This window comes from Thermobia domestica, chromosome 13 (assembly GCF_964235325.1).
Source record: "Thermobia domestica chromosome 13, izTheDome1.hap1.1, whole genome shotgun sequence".
In the NCBI taxonomy this organism is placed as follows: domain Eukaryota; kingdom Metazoa; phylum Arthropoda; class Insecta; order Zygentoma; family Lepismatidae; genus Thermobia; species Thermobia domestica.
The window spans coordinates 64,138,434-64,163,929 of record NC_137466.1 but is presented as its reverse complement, the minus strand read 5'-3'; the positions used below and the strand labels follow the sequence as shown (position 1 = coordinate 64,163,929).

General features: G+C 34.6%; 1 protein-coding gene across 1 annotated transcript in view; it reads right to left on the bottom strand.

The window, feature by feature from the left end:
• Positions 1-25,486, bottom strand: part of D12 (YEATS domain containing 2 homolog D12) — a 77,342-nt gene extending 51,856 nt beyond the window's left edge. Inside the window, exons 1-4 of the mRNA XM_081735826.1 lie at positions 25,349-25,486; positions 10,132-10,231; positions 7,064-7,239; positions 2,217-2,530 (exon numbers count right to left, since the gene is read on the bottom strand). Of these exons, the coding sequence (XP_081591952.1) occupies positions 2,217-2,530; positions 7,064-7,239; positions 10,132-10,228 (587 nt within the window). The 5' untranslated portion in view covers positions 10,229-10,231; positions 25,349-25,486. The remainder of the gene's footprint in view (positions 1-2,216; positions 2,531-7,063; positions 7,240-10,131; positions 10,232-25,348) is intronic.
• Positions 25,487-25,496: the final 10 nt, after the last annotated feature.

Genomic DNA, 25,496 nt, shown 5'->3' with positions numbered 1-25,496 from the left:
GAAGGTCTACGAATTTTATAATATCAAAACACTAGCGTCACTGATATAGCAGTTTACAGAAACTTTTCCAGCAGCTCTCGTAGAGTAGATAAAGATATCATACAAGAGTCGTCGGAAGGCGGGTAACCACGATGATCATGACTGAATTCGCCAGGGTTGGCTGGTTTAAACCAGCTGGTTTTTCCAAAAACAACAACTTAAAAAAAAGAACGAAAAATGCTTTAAATCGTGTGAACTTCATGATGACGTTTTCACATATCAAACCATCTGCATTAGTTTTACCTCCTTTTCACCATTTAATCAAGGCGTCCCATTTTCAATTCTCGGTCGAACCACAACCTTTCTTTCAAGTGTAAACCAAGTAGCGGTTCGGGTGTCACTTGAAGCGAAAGTCTTATCGTTGGTAACCTCTATATTACATAAGAATGTTAAGCCTAAACATACGAAAGAACACCAAATTGCATATTTCTGCTTGCCTGAATGCCTGTTTTATAATTAAAAAATAAAATAAAAACCAAGGTTGTTTAAATAAATTGATATAAATTGGCAAAATTCATCGACTGCCTATGTAGCTTCCAACATTACCTTGGACTGGACTTTCAGTTTTATATTGAATGATATCTACATATTAAATTTGTAATTTAATCCCTCTGTTTTAACGTACTGATTGATACATTTATCTTAAAATTTTACATGCCAAGCAATAACGGGATTTTCCCAATGACTAAGCTGGGAGTTTCCCGATTTACATATAATGGTTTCACTTGTGTAACTGCTTATCTTTTTGCCTTTCTGAAATGAATCTTAACGATTATATTACAAGTATGTAAAGATCAGTACAATATATTTTTTATCAGGAGTGCTTCGTGAGTGAGTCGGCAGACTCATCGTATTTGTGACCAATTAGTCTCGGTGTCGAATCCAAATGGAGGACAATTTCTCTCGGATGTAAGCCGAGAAGAAGTTTGGAATCCACTTTAAGCTTATGTGACTCCTTCCAGCATAACCTCGTTGTTACGTAATAACACCAAGACAAAACAAACTTATTTCTGTCCATATGTACTGGTAATATAAATACATCGAGCAAAATCATTTAAACCGAAAAAACCTGGTTTAAACAAAAAGTTCTTTTTAAAAAAACACGGTTTTTGCCAATCCTGAAATTCGCTTAACACAGGATATACCATATTCACTCGAATACAAGTGGCTCTCTAGAACTTTGTATCAGATTTGAGAATGCATTTATTATGTTGATACAAACGATTATCACGATTATCACAGAAAATTTACATAGCCACCAAACCAGCGCCTCATTGGCTGCAAAATCACTCACTGACTTGTTAGAAGCATCCTTCGACATTAAGTCATCGGAAGTACCTCTATCAATTTTGTGCTATGTTTAACTTAAATGCAACGAAATTATAATTAGTGAATAAAAGACGTGACAGCTACTAGGTCTAGAAAGCTCCCGATTCGCCAGTTAGCGATAGGGCGCGTTCATTGTTAGGCTGGACGTAGTTCCACCAGTCGCTAACAGATGGCGTGAAGCGGCTCAGGCTCACAAATCGCGTCGTTCCCCAAATGGTTTGGTTTAGTTTATAATAATGAATGGTTTGGTTTATAATAATAAATCATACAGTTGGTTATCGCGTGTCAATAAATGCACAAAAGGTGTAAATAAAGTGTGGTTATTGTTAACCGTAATGTTTATACATTTGTATTCATGTGTAATGCTACTGTTATTATGGGCTTTGTACATTAATGTATTAAGTTAGAAGTCGGAAACAGTAAAACAATCTTACATTTAAAAAGCATCTACCAGTAATTTTACAATTTGTCCAAAAACGTATTATGCAGTTATAAGTGCGTCTCAAGAACTTCAACCCTACATCTTGGAGAAAGAAAGAAAGGAAGGAAGGAAGGAGAAAAAAAAAAAAAAAAAAGGAGAAGGATGGGGAGGGCGCTTATGTACGAGTAAATATGGTAATTCGACAGAGATTTTGTTTCTGCAGGACTGAAACCTCGGGTTCCTTAAGCTACAAGCTAGTCATTCTAAGTTCAGTGTACGAAATTCTAAAATCAATATCAACTGCATAACCTCTATTAACCTTAACTATTACAGTCGATTACGTTTTGCACTATTATACGGAAACGACAGTATCACATAATGATTTTAGAATAAGAACACAAATTACACCAAACTGAACAGTTCTTACCTTTTCTTTACTTTGTGCCTTACACTTCTTGGCGGACTACTTTGGAGTATAGCTCCAGGTTTTGGGTTTGGAGGGATATATCGAGGAACTTTTGAAACACTCGCTTCTTCAGTTCGGTTTGCTTCATTACAAGATTCCACTGAGTTTCCATGTGCTTTCTTATTGGAACAGTTATTAGACGTGAGAGTGCTTCCTACAGAAGACACGTCATTTTCTTGCAATGTTCCGTTTGAATGATGCCTGGGATGTTTGCCGATAAATTTCTTCACAGCAGGATGAATCGTCTGTTGTTCACAAGACGCTTTCTTTCCATCCTAAGTTAATGAAATATTTATAATGGTAATAAAACATTTAAGGCTGTACTTAATTCTCTTTTACATTTTAAGATTATATTTTAGAAAAATACAACCTGCTATGTTTACATTAATCCAATTAGATAATTAATTGAATAATAAGTGACACTCAACGGCTCGAGAAACCAATGTTTCTCAACTTTTGTCAAGTAGGGACGATCTTTATTAATCAGAATCTTCTACCCACTACCCTACTCTTGTTCCCTTTGAAAGTATTACTATTTTGTTATGTTATGAATGTTAAGTTCTTTACGAGGTGTTAATTAAAACTAACTTATTAATAGAAGAAAACACACTTTAGTTTCTTATAATAAATGAACGCAATCACGAATATTTAATAATATATGTATAAAATTATTTAATTAATGAATTGTATTTTTCAGTGTAGGAAAATATCTGGAAAATACAAGTAACCAAAAAGAAGTGTAACTGGAATGACTAACGGAATACCCGTTCTTTGCACGAGGAGAATACGTTTCATTTTGGACATAAAAGGCTGAATTTGGATTTCAAGTGCATCGGAAGTGTCACTGTTCATCTTAGTGACCCAGAAAACTATGGATTCGATACTAATATCGGCCATTTTCGATCACTTTTAAATATCTCCCTCTCTTTCCTTCCCCTACGTTGCACTGTCAAAGTGAAATGATAAAAACCATCCCAGACCTGAACCTCATTTATGGTTGGAAATTTGATTGAGATCGATCAGGTAATTCAAGAGTTATGAAGTCACAAACATAATCACTTCCATTTTTACACAAATAAATTAGTTGAAGAATAGAAATATGAAATTTGAAATATGGACTTATCATTTAAAATTATTAAACACGTGTTTCATCGGTTTTTGACATTTCTGCTAAAGGGAAGAAATAAAAAAGGCGGGAAGAAAAATGGGTGGGGTTACACGTGCTATAATGAGATGGTCATATCTCGAACCATACCTCGAAATCATTGAAGTTACAGAAATTAAATTTGGTATTTGGGCTTTTAATTTAAAATAATTAATGACGTGTTTCAGCGTTTGTTTCATATTTTTCCCACAAGTGAAGAAAAAAGGTAGAAAGACAAAAGGGTGGGGGGTTGCAATTGTTAAAATTAGATCTTAAAATCTCTTAAGATTAGAGATATATTAGGGATATGAAACTTAGTATATAAACTCCTTATTCAAAACAAGTGGACATAAGCTACAGCGTTTCCTAAAATTTCATTTTTAACGAGAGAAGGGGCGCAGTAGATATTTCCTTTCTGACCAAAAGTTTCCATTTAATGATTGCATTGTATAGAATTAGTCTTTAATATAGCACATACCAAAAATCTCAGAAAAATGTTCTTAGTTACGGAGATACAAACGCGAAAATCACGTTCTTATGTCAAGACAGAAAAAACAAACTATTTTGGCGTGGCGTCATATACCGGTTCCCCTCTCTGAGCCGTACTGAAAACTTCAGGGAAGTCCATTACAAACAAATTTAGTGGAATAATGAAAGGAAGGTTGCAAAACAAGTAAAATACTTATTATACATAAAAATAACTTTTTATAAGACCTATTATTTTCCTAGTTTAAAATACACTAAAAGTCATCTTAATATCCCATCATTTCAAATATCAGCAGGGTTATTATATTAGATCAAAAACATTGGAAGTTTAACTACTACATCAATTGAAATTAATAATAAATCACATGTAGATTCAGAATATTGAGGTCACCATATTATTGCTACAAATATAGTTTTTCTTTTAAAAAACTTGTTCCCAGTGCTTTGAAAATTCATGTTCTATTGTCTATACATTTCTCCTACTCTTAATTGTACACAATGAAAATCTGTCGGCATACATATTATAATCGTAGTAAATCTCCATGCTATTATCTAGCTACAAATATAGCATTTTCTGTACCAAAAAGTCCTTAATGCCTTTTAGAAATCCGTATCCTATTACATTCTTTACATTGTTTCTACTATTTATGTATATATTGGCAACTGATCACCAAACACCATTGTAATGCTATAAAAACTCATATTATATAGTGTCTTTTACTATATTTCCACAACAAAATTCCTTTTGTGGTCATCGTGGTAGTTTGGAGTTATAGACTTTGGATTTAAATTATCTAGGTGCCAGACTCATATTTCCAGTCGCCATGGCTATCTGTTGCCCCGGGTTTTCCGAGCTTGATCAAGAGGAATATTAGCAGAAATTGATTATGTCCATCACACGTGTTATATTATTTCAACTTTATCTTTTCAACAACCTTACACGAAATAGTGTTCTGAACATACGAACATATTTATATTTTTTCTCTCGTCACTCTGAGTGTAATGTTTGGCACATTGTGGTACAGTTGCAAAAGATTCGATCGTGAAGCTACTGTGTTTTGTAAGATTTCTGAGGTCCACAAAGAAAGAAAGAAAAAAAAAAAAAAAAAAAAAAAATATAAAATCAAATGTTTCAAGAGTTAAGCTCTCTGTTTAAGTTTCGTCAGTGTAAGTTGGTTTCCCTTACATTATTCCACTGACTGAAACAGAATATTTATGTATATTGCTCGTCATGACATATCACAAACGTTCGTACTCATTCAGTAATCAGGGAACAAGGCGGATCACTGGTAAAACGCTCACCTCTAGTGCGAGGGGTGTTTAGTTTAATCTCAGCCACCTACGTTTGCAATACAGAACATCGTATCCGTGAGTTTTCTCACGGTTCTAGCCTTTCCTCCCACATGATCATTTCACTAAATATTTTATAATCATTCACTTTTACGAATTATCCGTCTCTCTTAGTGTATAGGGCATAAATGTGGGACATGAGACTAGAATTTTTATTCAATAATCAGCCAATTGGAACTATACATACTAATGAAAAGGGGAAAAAAACGATTTTTTTTTTATTTTACACACCAAATTCTCTATAGGTGCAAATTCTACCGCAAAGAGTGAAAAAGCGACTAGACCGAGACTCGAACCCGAAACCTCTGGCATACCGCATTAATGCATCAGCACGGTATGCCGCAATTCCTAGGTTCGAGTCCCGTCCCAGTCAGTCGGTTTTTTTACTCTTTGTGTTACAATTGGAACTAGTTTATCATCAGTACTGTGCTATCAAATCTGTTTATTTGTTGACTTAAATGTTAACTCATGAAAATTAAGTTTGAATAACAGAATTAGTAATTACGACTTGTGCTTTGTATAGTATAGTAAATGGCCGAAAAGGAACCTGATGACTATGCTATACTTTTTGTTTTAATTTCCATTATCTTCGAGCTCTGCAAGAAATTTCGAGTTTTAAATTATGTTGAATATTGAGAGTAATGAAAAAAGTTCCTTATCAGGATGTCTACTAAAATTTCAAAATGAAATTTCGTGACTTTTTCTTTCCCAAAACCATAAAATTTAGTAACATTCTCAAGAGCGAATTTAGGTGCGAATTGGGTCGAATTTTCATGCATGTGATAGAAGCGTGCTTTGCTTGCGATTTGGTAACGTCTAAAGCCAACCATAGACATTTTTGGTGGTGAATTTTGACGTTTTATAGAACAAAATTTTCCAGTCTACACTTCTTTTTGTACAGATTAGAAAATCGTGACCCAAAAGCTAAATTTCTTGACTTTCGTGACCGACAGACACCCTGCTTATGCAAGGATATATTTTGTTTAAGAAGGGAAATGTATAATAAAGGATGGAACAATAAGTAAAACAATAAAGAACCTGTATACATTTTTAGTCGGTTTTTGTTTCAAGTTCTAAAGACTATATATATATACACACGGAAATACAGTCTTTATAAAAAAAATGGGGAACCAATAATAACAAAGAAAACAATAAGGTCCCTTTACATGAATTTTTTAACACAACAAAGAACAATGTGACAGTAACATATTTGGTAAGAATGAAAATATATGAGCAAGAAGTAATTTGAATGAAACTATGCACTATCAAATTAAAAAACAAAGACCATCATGGCTTTGATATGTATACATACAGATGGCGGAAATCTATGGTAATGTATTCTTGAAGGTGTTGGTGAAATCGCCAAGTGTTGGGAACAGAAATATACACTACTTAAATTAAAAGGAGTTGGTTATTTCGTTTCATTTATCTGCTCTGCAAGAATATGTAACATTTATGGATCTAGATTCAAATCTCCAATATGTTAGAATATAACAGAAATAAATAATTTAAACACCTTCCCAAATTGAAGGAAAAAGTTTGGGAGGATTGATCTCCACGATTTAGCATTTTTGTAAAGATAGTTGACATTACTAAACTGTCTTTCATTGGTCCTACTATACTTTGCTCGTAGGAAACGCTAAGTTCATACTGCTAGTGGAGAAAGTCTGCTCCAATCCAAAGATGCCGATTTTAAAAGACTTACGAGCCATCACTTTCTACTTTCCTTTGAAATAATTTATTAGTCTTTTCCGATATTTCGGTGTAAAATATCTTAAATAATATACACATACTTACTAACCTACAAACAATCACAACTGACACTTACCTGTGGTTTCTTATTGTAATATGAAGAAACTATAACATATCGCAGAACATGCAATTGCTTCCGCGCTAAATCCAGTCTATTTTCTATCTCTTCTATTTCTTTTTCTTTTCTTTGTAATTCTTCCTTGAATTCATGGTTAATAATAGTCGATATTTTTTGAGATACTGCAGCGCGCGCTAGAAATGAAAACGAAAGCAATATAGCACACAAAAACAATTTCCTTATGAGAAAGCTGTTAGGTTAACGTCAGAAAACTAGAGATAGGTCGTATTTAAGCTATAAAAACAGATGAATGGTTCATTTGCACACGGTGCTTAAAAATTGCTTACGCGATGCATATAGCTTTAATTACAAATGAATATTTTTAAAAAAGCAATGCGTAATATGGTATTAACTATTTTAATATCCAATGTAATTTCTTATAATTTTACGAATTTCTTTCAAAAATGCAGCTTCAAACTGACTAGTACTTCCAGTATAATGTTGAAAATAAAAACTTTTTAGGTGATTCAGAAGTCACTATACAGATTCTAAGACAAGTACAGAAATTTACAAGGCCAGTTACGGGTCCATTGAACACACAAAAACATGATGCAGAGAAAATTGGAACCAAAAGTACAGAAAACAGTAGCAGCTGTAAAAGCAATGAAATTACAGTATAATGTTAGGTGTTTCAAAACATAAAAACTTTAGCACAGTATACAAAACTAAAACGAGATAGGAACTTTTGTATCATTTTGTGTAAATAATAATCTCTTATCTATTGATTAAAATATATTTACCCCAAGAGCAACCAGAATTATCCAACTGTGTACATTTCGGCATAACATTATTTCCTTTTTCATCATAGATCCTTTCATAAAAGTAACGATGTCTGTGGAACTACATCTTGTTGACTACCTTTCAAATATCACAACTGTTTTATTTAAAGTGGTTTTCATAAAATTTCTCTTGTACCTATATACCTTTCTTCATGAGCACTAACTGTTAAATATAACTGGCTAATAATAATTAAAGAAACAATGCTTCGAAGTCTCATTTGTTTCACTTTACTAAGAAACATAATTGGTCGAAGAAATCTAACAAAACTGGAATGTTCTTACGGAATATTGTGATTTGCTGACCTGTATATTCAAAGCCTGTATCCTTATTCCAGTAGCTATCATACTTAGGTTGAGAAAACTTAAAACTGTGCCCTGGAATGTCTTCCTTAATGGGGCATCAAGTTTTTATATATTTCTTTAATTTACTATTTTTCAGTAAAACCTTCAAGATCCTGTGAAAAGATTGCTCGAATTCATTTCTTTAAATACTTTTTAAAATGAATATTGAATATGCGTAATATTTGTTTTTCACCAGCCTGATGCCACTTACCAACATGCAAAAATCTCTCACACAACAACTTTTTTGTATAATAAGTGAAGTGTGAGTGTAATAACTCCTATATAGGTGTAAGTACAAGAAATATCGGCACCAAAATTGCGGAACACATTAGAAACTTGGAGGAAAGCAGCGCAACTATGCCAGGACCATCGAAATGATTAAGCTTTACAAAACGAACTAAACCCGACTTCATCATCGAGAGATACATATTCAGTGTCCAGAAACTGAAGTTGAAACTAGAAAAGTAATTTAAATAAGAAAGACAATCTAAAGAAACAAAAGCTGAAAGTTTTCTTGTCCACATAGTATTTCTTTTTCTTCTTCTTTTTTTTTAACCATAAACAAAATTGTCAGTATGGAAATATTTTCAGTCCTTCACAGAGAAAAAATTAGTTCTTCTTCGGCTCTACATTGTCTTCACATATTCACAAAAACAACGTATCTCAACGTATATTATTCGTATTTATTCAATGTAAGTATCATTCATACAAGTTCAGTTATCTCATTTCAGAAATAGACATACTTAAAAATCTCATAAAATTTTGCCTGTAAGTGTTGAAGTTGTCTTTTTCATTTATGCAACAAGAAAAAGCATGGAAAACAGTAGCTCAAGAAATAATCCTGTATGCCAATGTAACAGTAAAGTTTAAAAAAATATGGCAGTTATTTCAACCTCCACGACGCATCATACAGGTAACAATTTTTGATCTTTAATTCAGTGCGTACAGATACATACGTAAATGTATACTTCATACAAATCATCTTTTGCCATAAGAGTATTTTCCGATTCAGTAATAAAAGTCGAACACTGACCTGAACCATCTGAGAGCCTTAGAATTCTATTATTAATATGTACCCCATTGTGTCATTAAAAAGCGTTTTCGATACATTACCAGTGTTTGCGTCTCTACTTCAATATCCAGAGAATTACTGCAAATTTAAATTGCTACTCTGTTAGCAAATAATTTTTACCAATTAAGTTAACGTAGATGTAATGATAATCAATTTCCACTTTACAATACTCGTCAATTCTTTCAGAAGTGCTCAAGGGCGTTATTATTCAAAAATCTACACAAGAAATCAGCGTTGATCCCTTCAATTTCGAGATGATAGAATCCGAAAAATATCGGAACACAATTAGTGAAGGGAAGTATTGTTTGCTATGTTGGAACAAACCTAGTAAATCCATTTCATTCTTAAAATGTTTTCCATAATTCTTAACACAAACTACAATGAAGGTGAATTTGGGAGCACATTAGTATAATCAAATGGTGTTTATCCTTTCCAGTAGGTCTAGTGGTTAGCGTGGCGTACCAAGTTCAATTTTTGGTAGAATACTGAACGCATTAAGGCAGTTCGGATTTTACCTTAAACTGCAGGTCCATATCTTACAGAGCTTCGGTACTGAAAAGGGCTGAACTCCAATAAACAATCTTAAACGGGGTTTCGTTTCGTAAATAAAGGAGGCTACTAATAAATAGATTGAATGTAGAATTTATAATAGATATCATCCATAAATGAAAATAATTAAACGTAATATCATTTGTTCACGTATAAACATAGCCAAACCAAGATCTTTTAACTACCTAAATTTGGTACCATAATTTATTCAGATTTGCATGAGTGTCATATTTTAATATATATACAGACAATACGACAACAGTAAAAAGGAAATTTGAACTCACCATTTTCTTCTAAAGTTCTTAGTCGTTTAACCTCCTGCAATCTACCGTCTTCATAATCGGGATCTTGATCACTAAATTTTCGCTTTGCGAAAGACATTGACTAGAAAGAAATAGAGAAAAACAGAGAAATTATTAATTAAAAAAGAAAAAAATAATAATACTTTAGAAAGTTCTATTCAACGACTGTTAGGATATAATTACATTTGACTTCAATTCATTATCCTGCAGCATGTTTCTGATCCGAAGACAAACTTATCAGATAATTACAAAATAAATATTACAGGTAAAGAGAGCTCAATCATATCTCCACGTTACCATCTAACCAAAACCTCCATATGATGATGATTAACTCGAAGATAATAAATCAAGAAACCTAAGAACTTAAAAATATTCTCTGCGAGCCAATTAAATTATGTTACTATTAATTTGAGACAAGAAATTAATATTGTGGAGTTGAAAGCAAAAATGGAAATCAATATTTTAACTTTATCAAAATCTTTATGTTTATTTCACGCACACAGATTTTTTTTTTTTTTTTTGTTCTTTTATCCGCTTGTGTTGATTGTCCTGATTAGCTAAAAAAAAAAAAAAATTATGCCTACATATGTATTGTAAATTAAGTTGTTTGTTTGCATTGTATAACTTCCGTGTCATATAAACCTTTGTATGGAACAAACTGTAAGAACTAATCTAGTTACATTATGTTGAATAACGTACTCTCATTTTTAACATTGCTTAATAACGTAACTGACATTTTTCTGCACACGTCGAAATTTTATATTTGAGACACCAAAAGGTAGTATTTTCCCACATTTCAGTACTATCTCTTCCGTAGTACATAAACTAAAGACTTTCTAGTTTCATTCATTCGGTCTTTAGTATAGTCACCCATAACTAGCAGACCAAAACCTTAACCTTTCAGAGATGAACAGCCGAGTTTGCAACACTAACTCTGAACTCAACCTATCCTATGAGAAGTAGCACACTCAATTACTATCTATCCCCATTCTAGATGGTTAAGAATGAGGATATTATCTTGTCCTACTGGAAAAGTAGTGAATTCATTGGTCTTCGCGTTTAGTCTCATTCATCGATATACAAAGACGAGCCGTTTCCAGGTTTATAACAAAACATACTTTTGTGTCATGCAATTCATCTCCATGAAAAGACTGCGATTACCAATACGAGATTGCTAAAGTAGGAGTGTCTTTGTGGCACTGAATATTGTAGTACTTAAGCTCTACCTTCATTCCTATAACCGTGCCATTAGGTATATCGTCAGTATGCGAGTGTCATATTTCCTCAAAGCTACATTCCTTCTTTTATACCAGTTTACAGGCTGATTTTTCATTTTATACAATGTATGCTTTTACAAACTAGAAACTCCTATCTAAGCCATAAAAATACTATTCAACAACACTAAAAATCAATAAAACATCAATTAGCAATAGTATTAAAAGTAAAACTTTGTCGCCTACACTTATATATATATATATATATATATATATATATATATATATATATATATATATATAAACCGGAAAGTTCTCACTAACATGTCAGTCAATCCAATCAAACTTTATTGGGACATTAGCAGGTAAACGTACATCTTAACTGCTTATGTCCCAAAATAACATACTTTGTTTTCATTTTGACAAATACCATAATAATTCCGTCATTGTTGTATTATTTGCATGAATTAAAAAAAAAAATCTCAAATCCGTGTAAGGGAAATTCGAGATTTGTTTTTTAAATCTCGCAACTGCTAGAATTGCTCCAATCCTGGGAGAATTATCGGCACGACAAAGTCTCCTAGTTTCTACTGTATGTATTTAAGTTGCACTGACTTTTAGACAATCATGACATAATCCTGTTTTAACTATTTGAAATGGTATTTTTAAATGTTTTCTATCTCTATTTATAAAGAAATTACGAATAAAAAACCCAGACAGTAAAAACGACTGTTATTTTTATTCTATGGCCTATTCCATTTCAACTCAGGCAAATTTTAAAAAAATCTGTCCAGTGATTCTCTCATATTTTCATGAAATTTAAATATGTTATACTAGGTACAAAAATAAGGGACCCATATTTTTGCGTTTTGCTCAAAAAATTTTTTTGACCAAGTTATGCTCACTTGAAATTTTGGGTCAAATCTCCCGCGCTTTTGGGGTCAAGATTTTTAAATACATATATCTCGAGAACTGTTCAAGATATTTTCATTCTGTTTTCTTTCTCTGAAAGCTCTACAAAATGAGACTAAATTCAATGCTGTAAGTTATATACATACTGAGCTATTATTGCTGAAAGGAAAAAATAGACCCATTTTTGGGTCAGTATATCTCAAAAACCCCACCCTTAAAAAAATTCAAATTTTCAGGATAGATTCAACAAGATCCCAAAATGCTTCTGTATAAATTTCAGAAAGAGTAAATGCTTGGTTCAGATGTTACCGCCTTGGTTGTACAACACTGTTCAATTTTCTCGAGAATTGAGCAGTCACAGAGAAGAATAGTTTTATTTTATTTATGTACCTAGGTATTACTGACTTCACGTAAGGTGAAATTAGCTTACGTTATCCGTGGTAAAAAGTACTACTATTCTGCAGTGAATTGAACTGAGCTGTTCAAGCAATATTCGTGTTATGAAATTTTTGGAGGAACTGCACTATTATAATCGTTAATATACGACAAAAGTAACAAATTATCTTTGCTACTCTTTAACAATTATCTACATACAAATTAATTTTATTTTATTATTTATGTTTCAGGATGATATCATAATAATAAACTCGTCTTCTTTCTTCTTTAAATGAGGGCATTTCGAAGTGTGGCTCAAAAGTCGCAACTCCCAGCCAATCAGAAGATGTGCTTCATTCAATTTTATAAACTCAGGTGGAAATTGGAATGTACGTTATGAGTTGTGTACTGAGGGTTGAATACTTACTTACTGAGGGTTATTTTTGTATCATTTCGGTAAAGTTCTGTGTACATCATTCTAAAAGTTATGGGGAAAAAGAGTGGAAAATCTGTGTTTTCTGGTGAAAGATATAAGTGCCCAGATTTTCAATATAAACATAAAAATGTAGTGTACAAAAGCACAACATGTAGATTTGTGAAACTGGAAGATATGTCCTTTCTATTGAAAAACTTATTTAAACGTGATGATATATCCAGTGAGACTTTGGTTTGTTTCAACTGTTATCGCCGGTATTCCAACATGTTTGAAGTGAGTTCTGACGTCTCCAAACCAACAGAGTATGTTTCCTTTGTAAGTGCAAGCACAGCAAATATTTCTACAGAAGAAAGTGATCCTGAATTCAATGTACTTGATGAGGACGCAACATTTAACGAAACTGAAGAAGTGATGCAAGCTATGAACACGACAATTTCCAGCCTTGAAATGAATGTGACACCACTGAGGACACCTACTGTTGTAAAACCTGAAAGAAGAGGAGCTTATGTGACCAGAAAACGAAAGCAACTGATAACAGAATTTGAAGCAAAAACAAACTCTAAGTTGGCAGAAATTTATGATGTCCCTGTCCATGAACAAAATTTAAGTGCTCAGCGTGTAGTGTGTGTTAACTGCGAACAGTGGCATAAGAAGATTAATGCTGCCTTTGAAGGATGCCGCTCTTACAATGAAAAAGTACGGTTGATGACAATTGTACCCAACAAGATAACGAAGACGGAATTGCTGTCCCGGTTTCCCCACGTGACAAAGCACTTAATAGACAGATCCTGAAGAATACAACGAATGCATGGAGTATACCATATTCCTGATCCATATTTAGGTCACCCATTACCTCCAGAAACTGTGGCACTTGCAAAAAGTTATTACCTTAGTGACGATGTTGATTGCTCTCTTCAGAGCTCCAATGCTAAGAACGTTATAACAGTGAGAGAAAATGGTGAGCGTATTCAAAAAGTTAAGCGCTTCTTAACAAGAACAGTTAAAGAGATTTACCACAAGTTCACAGAAGACCATCCGAATGTAAAAATTGGCGTGTCAAAGTTTTACACACTTCGCCCGAAATGGGTTATTCTCCATCCACCAAGAGAAGTATGCGTTTGCATATATTGTGCAAACTTTGAACTCTGTTGTGCAGCGTTAAAAAGTTTCAGCACATCGCTATCTAACGACAAAACTGAAATCAGGCAACAGTTGCAAAATCTGGTGCTGTGCTCCCCTCCACGTGAATCTTGCCTCTATGGAGAATGCGCAGATTGTCCGGGAAAGGAAGGAATCAATTCAGGATTAGTGGAAAAAGAAGAAGATGACGAAGAAATTTCATTTGCAGTGTGGGAAACAGGAAATCTAGTGAAGAAGTCAACAGAAGTACATGTTTTCACTGAAGAAGTAGCAACATGGACTCTGAAGGCAGTGACTCATCTTCACATCAAAGAAGTACAAAGAAAAGCCATAGCCACAGAGAAGATGGTAGTTAAAGAAGACTCTCATCATCTGGTGCTCCATGTAGATTTCGCTGAAAATTGGACGGCCATAATGAAAGATGAGATTCAAAGCTATCATTGGAGAAATGACCAGGTCACTATATTTACAGGAGTTTCTTACCGTGCCAACAACAACACTAGAAGTTATGCAGTTGTTAGTGATGACCTTACCCATGATTCGGCTCATGCTTTGCTGGCAACAAAGATCATCATCTCCTGCACTGAAAATTTAGCTGACATTAAAACTTTCACAATGATATCGGATGGGGCAGCGAGCCATTTTAAAAATCGTTATCAACTTCATGAACTCACAAACTTAAATTTCGAAAATAAAAAATGGCTGTATTCAGCAACAGGTCACGGAAAATCTGCCTGTGATGGAATAGGCGGAACAGTAAAGCATATTGCAACGAAGCACAACCTGACATCAGAGCATTTGGAATGCTTTCAAAATGCAACAGAATTTGCTGCCGCTGTTGCAACATATACGAAAGCCATCACCATTATCCATCTTGCATCCACAGAAGTTCAAAAATTTCGTGATGAAAAAATTGCTCAGTGGACCAGTGTACGGGCTGTAAAAACATACAGAAAAGTCATTTGTGGTATGTATGTGACAAGAATGTGTACACTGCACGCACAGCAGAACATGAGAAAGAGGAAATTTATGCAGTTACGGCAAGTGTTGTTTCACGTAAAATTCAAGACATCAAAGTTGGCTCATTTTTGGCTGTGATTTATGATGATAATTGGTGGGTTGCTAAGGCTAAACAAGTTTATTTTGAACTTCAGGAAGTGCTTGTGCATTTCATGCTGCCCCATGGACCGGCCAAAGGCTATAAATTTCTAGAGGGGAAAAGACAGCGAGCTCATGAGTGCGAAATACCAGTGGAAAATATTCTCAAGATTCTGTCACCACCACATCCTTTAGGACAGTCAGGAAGACTTCACGGTATAACACAAGAAGAAGAATCTGACATTCAAAATGCTTTCATGTACAGAGCTAATTTGTAGTGAATCTGAAAAACGAAATATGTATAATTTCTCCGGCATAACCACAATTAATAAATGTGTCCTAACATCTGAACCAAGCATTTACTCTCTCTGAAATTTATACAGAAGCATGTTGGGATCTAGTTGAATCTATCCTGAAAATTTGAGTTTTTTTAAGGGTGGGGTTTTTGAGATATACTATTTTTTCCTTTCAGCAATAGTAGCTCAGTATGTATATAACTTACAGCATTGAATTTAGTCTCATTTTGTAAAGCTTTCAGAGAGCTTTCAGAGAAAGAAAACAGAATGAAAATATCTTGAACAGTTCTCGAGATATATTTAAAAATCTTGACCCCAAAAGCGCGGGAGATTTGACCCAAAATTTCAAGTGGGCATAACTTGGTCAAAAATTTTTTTGAGCAAAATGCAAAAATATGGGTCCCTTATTTTTATACCTAGTATAACATATTTAAATTTCATGAAAATCTGAGAGAATCATTGGGCACCCTCTGCCTGTCTCGAGATGGAATAGGCCCTATTTATTTAATTTTACACATGCAAATAATTACAAATTCACTACGAAAACTCACAAACAGTCCTTAAAACCCTTAGGACTCTATTTATTTAAAACATTTACAGTCCTTCATATTTTGGAAAAAGTAAATAGCCTATATTATTAGCTATATTACGAGACTTGCTAAAAGCACAAATGTACTTAGTGACTTTTCAATCAAAATGTTGAGTCCGGGTCTATTGGGAAATGTTCATCTTTGTACACTTTCCCCGCCATTTCACAGTCTTCTACTATAAATGGTTCATGGTCATTTAGGGGTTCATTTAGGTTAATGAAAAAAAAATCCACTTTTCTACATCAATATCGAAAAAGAAGTTTTTCAGCTGTAATGTAGGTATCTACAGTGTGCCCGACGAGTCCCTAAATCATTTCTTGAAAGGAGTACTTCAAATTAAATGAAGTGTTTATAATATCATAAAAGACATCGAAAGTTAACGCGAAATCATATCAGTTCCATACGATCGTCTTCCATATCCAAGCAGAGTTGCCATCTCTCTGCGGTGCACCTTAACAAGGGTTCTTACTGATCAGGAGAAATCTGTTTCCCTGACTTTTGACAGGAAATTCTCTGACTTTCATAAGAGGTGTTGGATGACGCTCACATAAATAAGGAATAAATAACGGTGAATATTTATATATGAGAAAATTTATTCTACAGACAGAAATAGTAATAAATTTCTCATACGTGCTTACCTCCCATAAAAATCTGAGCAACGTTCCATACTGTAATTATTGGTGTATAATTAATGTTCGAAAAATATATTTTATAAAATTTCCCTGATTTTCAGTCTTTTTTTCTGAGCTTCCCTGACCTGTACCATTTTCCCTGACTTCCGTGACCAGTAGGAACCTTGTTAACACACGATGCAACAATGCTGGGATAATTGTATGTACCGATGTCGAAATGCGTTTACGCAGGTGCGCAAAATAACTAATCTTCACCTTGTACACTTGACGAAATGCCACATAGGAGTTAACTTTCAATATTCTTAGATTAGCTGTAATATGTAACTTACAATATCTACTCCTGCACAGGAAAGTACCACTAGTAAGTACAAATGATATTGAGAAAATTATTTCACTATTAAAAGTAACTTCAAAAATGGTTCCTTTACTTTGTCTGGACCTGATATTTCTAGAATTTACAGAATTCATTTGTAATATAATTTTAATAAACCAGTATGTAAATAATCGAAATATGTTGTGTTCTTACCTGTGAGACGTGTATCTACTAGAATGGGCAAAACCGGTTTTATTAAAACCGGAAACCGCTTTATAAAAAAAAACGAAATCCAAAAAAACATTTCGGTTTTCTTAGAAAACGGTTAGGTATTTCACAGAAACCGGTTTCGGGTTTTTCAAAAAAAACGGTTCGATTTTCAGCGAAACAGGTTTCACTGAAAAATGTTTTGGAAAACACATTAAACTTTTCTGTGGAAACGGAATCGGTTTCCAGAGAACAACGAAACACTATTCTGGTCAGAAATAGAACCAGTTTTGGAAAACTGAAACCGGTTTCGATGAAAAACTGAACCGGTCTTGGCGAAAACCGAACCGCTTTTGGAGAAAACTGATAACCAGTTTCAATGAAAACCGATTTTGAAAAATTTTCAAAAACCGGTTTTTGTGCCCACCACTCGTATCTATGTACAAATACATTAATCAAAGTGTAACCTGCTAAGCAGAGATTAGTCCATAAGCTAGCCATTAACACAGTACACAAAAATGTTTAATGAAAAGTATCTGAATGTAATGTGATCACTAGGCTCCGGATTCTTAGGTTCGAACCTATTTTATTCCTGTACAGTGAATGCAAAAAAATCGTATTTTCTTTACATTTCAAGTTGCTATAAGTAGAACTATATTAGTTTTATAGGACCTAAAATGTCCTAATTGGGGAGTTAGGACCTAAAAAATCCTAAATTAGCTTTTAGAACCTATAACGTACTGAATGATTCTTTATAGTTATTTTTAACTTGAAAAATACTTTCAAACACGTAGTCAACCAGTTTTCAACAATACAATAACAAGGATTCCTTCACACAGCATGTTTCTTTGTAATCTGCGGCTGCGATTGTGAATAAGCGGGGCAGCAAGTTTATTTTTAGCAACAACAGGTGCGCGGTCATTCGACAGAAAGTTCAAGCTGATGGTGTTGACCTCTTCTCCCTGTCAGCAATGGACATTGTATCAGTGTTCTAACCTTGTAAGAAAGGAGAAGGAAGTGTGTTTATTGGGATTGCATTTGGATCATATCAAATTTGTACGAGTTCTCTTAACAATGAAGATTGGAATTGAAAAGGAAAGATCATACCGAAACAAAAATCATCCAAAAGTGCTTTAATTCGAGAATGGATAATATCGGACAACAACTTCACAACTGATGGCAAAGTCATCTTTCACCAAGCATGTGACAAGCAGGTGAGTTTAATAAATTATTATTTTAAGAATTTTATTTTTTAATGTTTTTAAACAATTAGGATTGTTCATATATAGCTAGGAAGCCCATTTTACAATGAGAATTTTAAACAACAAAGGAAAGAGATTTAAGAAAAATGGGCCTTGGCGAGTTATTTTTGTTGATAGAGTGTTGGTTTGGCATTCGGGAAGTCGTGCGTTTCCGTCACCGACCATCCTATCTATGTTTTCCTTTCCCCCCAGTCATACCAGGCAAATGAAGGAATGGTACCTTCCCTTGAGTTTAAATAGGCCTACTTGAAGGTACCATTCCAGCACTGTACTATGCAGATAATTTTGAAAGCACTGTTCAGGTCATCGATTCGCTCCACGAGATTGAAGCCGCTTCAATCACGTCTGCAAAAAAAAGCACTGAAGTCACAGTTTGCTGTACAACAACTAAGTTACATTAAAGCCAACTTTTCTCATCTGCCTCAAGCCATCACTGAATTGGAGAAGAAGTCTCTTCCACTAACAGAAACTCTTCAAATTCTTCAAGAAGTGAAAGAGAAAAAAGTACCTGGGGAAGTTGGAACAAAAATTGCGGACAAGTTGGAGGCGGTTTTGAAACGCAGTCCTCATTTCACACAGATACAACTAGTGGGCCAAATTCTTCGTGGAAACAATGTCCAAGAAAACTTGCTATGAAATCCCGAAGAATTAGCCAGTATGAAATATGCGCCTCTTACATCGTGTGATGTGGAACGCAGTTTTTCTGCATTCAAGAGAATTTTGTCAGACGACAGGAAAAAGTTCACAACAGAAAATCTTGCCAAATATTTTGTTGTTCAGTGCCATTACAGAGAGTGAAGTGACCACTTTTTGCGCTATAGAAAACATGAAAAGTGCCGGAAAAACAATATTTGAACATTCGTATTTCCTCAGTGTATCGTTAGAAAAGTGAAGTGTTATTTGTGGTGTTGTATAAAATTTCAAATATAAGAAAACTGACAAAAATACTACTACTACTACTACTATAGTACGACAGGCCATACATATGTTAAACTATATTTCAGCTATCAAAAAAAGTCCAAGGTAAGAAGAGTTTTATTATTTTTATTACGCAGAAGACTGGTTAGCATAAAGCTTACTAAATTAAGATTACCATTTAAGTATGAGATAGCTAACAAAGTGTTTAAAGTGTAGTAATATTCCGTTTTCAGTAATATAACGCTAAAAATCCTAAACGGTGTCTTTAAAAACCTATAAAATCCTGAAATGCACTTTTTAAAATCCTAATTTGAATCTTTTGGGACCTAAAAATCCGAAGCCTAGTGATCACGATATGCAAGCACAGGAGGTCCGAGAGTTAAGTGATCTATATATTTATGAAATTACCTAACTTGTGTGTGTCATTTTATTTTAGAGTACCAATGTGTAAGCAGAACAACATATCGGAATATTGCCTGTAACGTCCATAATAACGTATAAATACATAATCTAACATGTACGTCACCCTGGCTTATGTGCATACCCACTATCGCTAACGTACGTGCTCGCTGCAGGCGAAGTCCTCTGCTGCACTCGTGCCCTGATTAGGTTAGACAGCATTTGTACTTTCTAATGGCAATTTAGCATAGGTTGGTTTCTGATTTTTGCACAATAGTTTTTATAATGCCCTTCCAGGATTTAGATTTCTGGGCTTTCGGCATCTACGGTCACATTAGCCCGTCACGTATGAGGGATGACGTCTCTAGGCGAGCACACTTATCTGGAGAAAGGGAAGGGAGGAAGCGTCCTGGGACCTATATGTTAGATGCCACCACGGCATTTATCTGGTATGACGAAAATCCAGGAAAACCTCATTCAGGATGGCTGAGCTGAAAAAGCTTTTTATACTTTTTCGACCGATTGTCCCCACCGGGAATCAAACCCGGGACCGCCCTGAAGCCCTTCTAAAGTGAATCTGCACCGATAAATACAAGTCCGCATTTCACAGTAGATTTACTGAAAAAGAAGTATATAAGCAATGAACTGTTCACATTTTAGTAGTCAGAAGAGACAGTCTAGCATAACTAATGTTCAGTCGTTCTGAGAACTTGACTGTAACACTGATCACTACCTGGTAGCATCGATAATAAGAGAAAGAGATTATTGTTGAATAAAGCAAATATTCAATACCTGAAAACAGTAAGATTTAATTTAAAGAAATCAGAGGAGAGGAAAATATCAAAATAAAATGTCGAATAGATTCTCTGTTTTAGAAGGTTCGGAGTGTACTAGTCCTGAGGATATTGGGTTGAAGTTACGGATAACATTAAAATTTCGGCAAAAGAAAAATTGGAGCATGTGAAAATATGTCGGAACAAATCATGGTTTTCTATTCTCTGCACAAAACTAGCAGAGAAGGAAAAAACAGGAGAAATTGCGTTGGCTACAAAATCTGAGCGAAATAACTACAAAAAATTTCGTTGACATCAGGTAGGAAACTTCCAAAACTTTAAGAAACACTATTTTTCAAAATTAAAATTAATGAGATTGAAGATAATATTAAAATTTTATTAGAGCCATCAACGAATTTAAGAAAGGCTATCAACCTCGTACTTATATATTAAAGAAAGCTGACGGAACAATTATCACTCATACAGACAGCATCTTGAATAGATGAAAAGACTTCTTTGACGATTTGCTTAACACGCAGCCAAAAAACTAATATGCGTGGAGAAAGGGAAATACACACCGCAGAACCGTATATTCCAGAACCTAACCGAACAGATGCAGAGATCGCCATTAAAAATTAAAGAAACACACATCTCCGGAGTAGACGAAATTCCGGCTGAGTTAGTTTTAGCTGGAGGAAAAAATTATGGAACAAAATACACAAACTTATTCCCTTTATCTGGAACAAGGAGGACTTGCCACAAGCAGGAGCGGAATAAGGGCGGAGCCAATGGAGCCCAGGCTCAGGGGGCCCCTAAAATCCCTCTCTTTAATAGTAAAATATATCGATCAACTTATTATATTAAAGGCTTCAGACCCATGCTATATTTTCTTTCCATTCACTACGCTCGTAGTATTGCTAGTTAAGTCTTCTTCCACCAGCGTCTTCGCGATAATTACTCATTTTGTGACGGAGTGAGCTATTTTGGACCTCTATTACAAACTAAATTATTACCTTGTGGTGTCAATTCCTTTAAAATATATGTCATTACTTAGAGCAAATCTAGAAGGTTTTCCAAATTTCCTTAAGAATAAAACGTTCCTATTGAAGCCAATTTGGGCTCTCTAAGATACTAAAAACCCATTCTCTAACAACTTGTCTTGGAAAAAATTACTGAACATTTGACAAACATGAAATATTCTCCCATTACATTTGAGGCGTAGAATTGCTATCTTGTTTACCAAAAGAGAATTGTGAGTAATCCCTTTTATTCGTATGTCGATATTCAATATCTTTGCCTTAGGTGGAACTAAATCATCTTTAATTATTGATATCTGCGAAGCAGAATCTAATACAGCATCAGCATTCTTATCTTCAATTAAAAATGGCATCAACATCATCGTATTAATAACGTTGGAATGATTCGTAACATAGGGACCCCTTGTAATAGTCGGCTCCACGGCCCCAAAAGCCTTAATCTGTTCCTGGCCACAAGAGTGGAATCATCGTTCCATTCACAAGAAAGGAGACAAAACTGATTGTAATAACTATCCGAAGCATTTCTCTTCTGGCAACATTCTACAAAATCCTCTCAAACATTCTATTGGCACGAATGACTCCATACGAAGATTAAATTATTGGAGATTATTAACACGAGATCAACTATCGACACGATATTTACCATTTGACAAATACTCGGAAAGAAATGGAAATACAATACCGGTAACCTGGTACATCAATTAATTTATTCATTGATTTTAAGAAAACCTAGGACTCTGTTAGGAGGGAAAAAATCGTATAAAATTCTTCAGAATTTAGAATACGAAAAAAAATCTAGTTAGATTAATTAAGATAGGCTATGTTTAAATGAATCCCAAAGTAAAGCCCGAGTAGGAAAATTCTTGTCCACGAACTTTTAGGTCGAGAATGGCCTGAAACAAGGAGATTCGTTGTCGTCACTGTTATTGAACGTTGTTCTGGAGTACGCTATAAAGAAAATCAAAGCCAGCAACCAGGGCCTTAGAGCTGAATGGTATTCACCAAGTAGTTGTGTATGCTGATTATGTAAATTTAATAGGGAATGATAGGAGAACAATAGAAAGAAATGTAGAGGTCTTATAAACGCTTACTGTAAATATAGAGAAAAGTAAATACATGAAAGATCGTCCGGATTCTAATAATGCAAATTATGGACGCGTTGAAATATCAAATAATACTAGGATCAATATTAACACAACAAAACCATATTCACGAAGAAATTAAATCTCGGCTGAAAGCAGGGAATTCGTGTTATTCAGTTCAGAATCTTTTGTAGTCGTGAATTCTGTCGAGGATTTTGAAGCTTAAAATTTATAAAACAATGAAATGATAAGATTGAAGAACATGGGAGGAAACGGGAGAACCCCGAGGAAACCCACGCACATGGCGTTTGTCCACCACAAAGTTCACTTGGCGCGAGGTGGGACTGACCCATGCACCAGGGGTGAACACTCTATTACTAAGCCAATACGGCCCCGAATAAACCGATAATCACGCCTATCGTACCATATGGTCGCCTACTCTGAGGGAAGAAAGCAGGCTGAAAGTACTTGAGAATATTCTGATCTAAGAGGAACGGAAATGGCGAAAGGCGGAAACTTCATAATGAGGAACTGTTTAATTTATACTGTGTACCAAACATTGTTCGGGTAATCAAGTTATGGAGGGGCAGGTAGGCAGCTTACATAGTTAGAATGGAAGAAAGTAGTAATGTTCTCAAAGTTTTAACCTAAAACCCAATAGGAAAACGATCATTAGGAAGTCCTAGGCGCAAATGGGAGGGCAATATTAAGATGGATCAAGCAGAAATAGGAATGCAAAGTAGAAACTGGATCCAGTTGGATAAGTATAGAAGCCAATGGACAGCTATTGTGAACGCAGCATTGAACCTCCAGGTTGCACAGGCCAAAGAATTAGTTATTAGTTAGTCATTATGGTCCATACAATAAATCTGCACTTTTATCTGTTCTGAAAATAGCATAACAGCACTTGTCTTCTATGATTTATCGCAATATTTATTTACTTTATTATTATTATTATTATTGGTACAGATGGCTAAAGACTGGGCACTGATTAAGAATAGTATGACATAAAATGGCAATTTTACGGTTAAAACGAGTGAGTGCATATTATAGAGGATTGTGTAGAATAAGAAATTCCACTGGCGGCGGAATTTTTCACTATGCAGGAAACCAGTATTTCATGTTTATATGTGTTAAAGTGTCGTAAGTGCTATACTAGAGTTAAAAAAATGAGTGCATATCGAAGAGAACTGTGCAATATATATAATGGGTTAACTGCCGCAGATGGTGGCGCCGAAATACAAAATTTACGGAGAAATGAACAGAACCAGGCTAAATATAATAAAGAGAGTAACAAATGTTGGAAGTCATTACTATAAGGAGATCAATAAGGGAGAAAACGTAAGTTAAACTGTGGACTGTATGTGTTCGCGGATTGATCCAATATGAAGTGCGGTGGCAGTAGAGCATAATATGAGTGTTTCAAACGCACTGTGTTATTAACCAACTTAGGATATATATGCTGCTACATTATCACGGGGGGTCAAAGTGGGTCAAAGCGAGCCCTGCGGGGTTTCTAACCCTCTTCTCTCGCTCAGCTATGTTTCTCATTTCTGAGCATACACTTCGTCGTTGACGCGCCTCCTCTTTGCGGACGCATCCCTGCGTTGATTCTCCCATTTGTGGTTTTACTCTGACTCGGTTGGGTAGTATTCCCGCTTTCAGTGGCCACATACCACAGTTTAGTTTGTGTTTTTTGCACAGTCGTTTTTATGGCATAGTTTGAGCGTGTTTTTATATCCGTAAGGGAAAGTTCCCAAAGTAATCTTGTAGGGCACTCCGAGTGAATTTCATGATGAAATAACTGCATATAATAGAATAGCAGCTGTACTAGGATAGTACGTACTCATTTCCAGTGTACAACAGCATGCATGCATATTAACAATCTGTACGCAATTATTTGGGTACGCGCCAGGGTAACAAGTCCAAAACGCCTTAGAAAATCCTTTAAAGCAAGAAAAGTGAATAAAACATGATTCTTAATGTGACGAACTATTCTTAACCTGCACTGAAAAGATTATTATATTATCGGCGATTGGAAGATCTGTGTTCTTGGTTCGAATTATCTTCTCACTATTCACTTCATATGTAAGATCTCAATCTAAACAGCAGATCGTCCAACGTAAAGTTTTTTTTTTTTTTTCACCCAAAAAACACTAGCACAGAAACTTTGTCTTGTAAGGAAATTTCAGTTGGATATATGACGGTAAAGGAATGTAATATATTTGACAGGACAGAAAATTACATTTAACTGCACGAGAACAATAAGAAGCAGTTTACAAATTGAAATATCCAAACAATCACAAATTGAAATATCCAAACAATCACAAATTGAAATATCACTGTAATTTTAAAAGCAAAAGCTATAAGTTTGTAAACATTTCAAACTGAATTAGTTAATTAGATACACACACGAGATTAATTCGATTATAAGACAACAAATTACTATAGCAGTTTTGTTAATTTATTTCTTCTTATTTATATGAAAGATATCGAACATGTTCAGCATACTTACTTGACAGAGAGGACACGAATTATCATTTGCCTTTGCACCTGAAGTGTTACCTATGCCACCACTACAATAACCGTAATATTAATTACCCTCCAATCAAAACTATTTGCCTGATTAAAACCAAAGGATCTGTTAATTCTAAGTTTTCGAA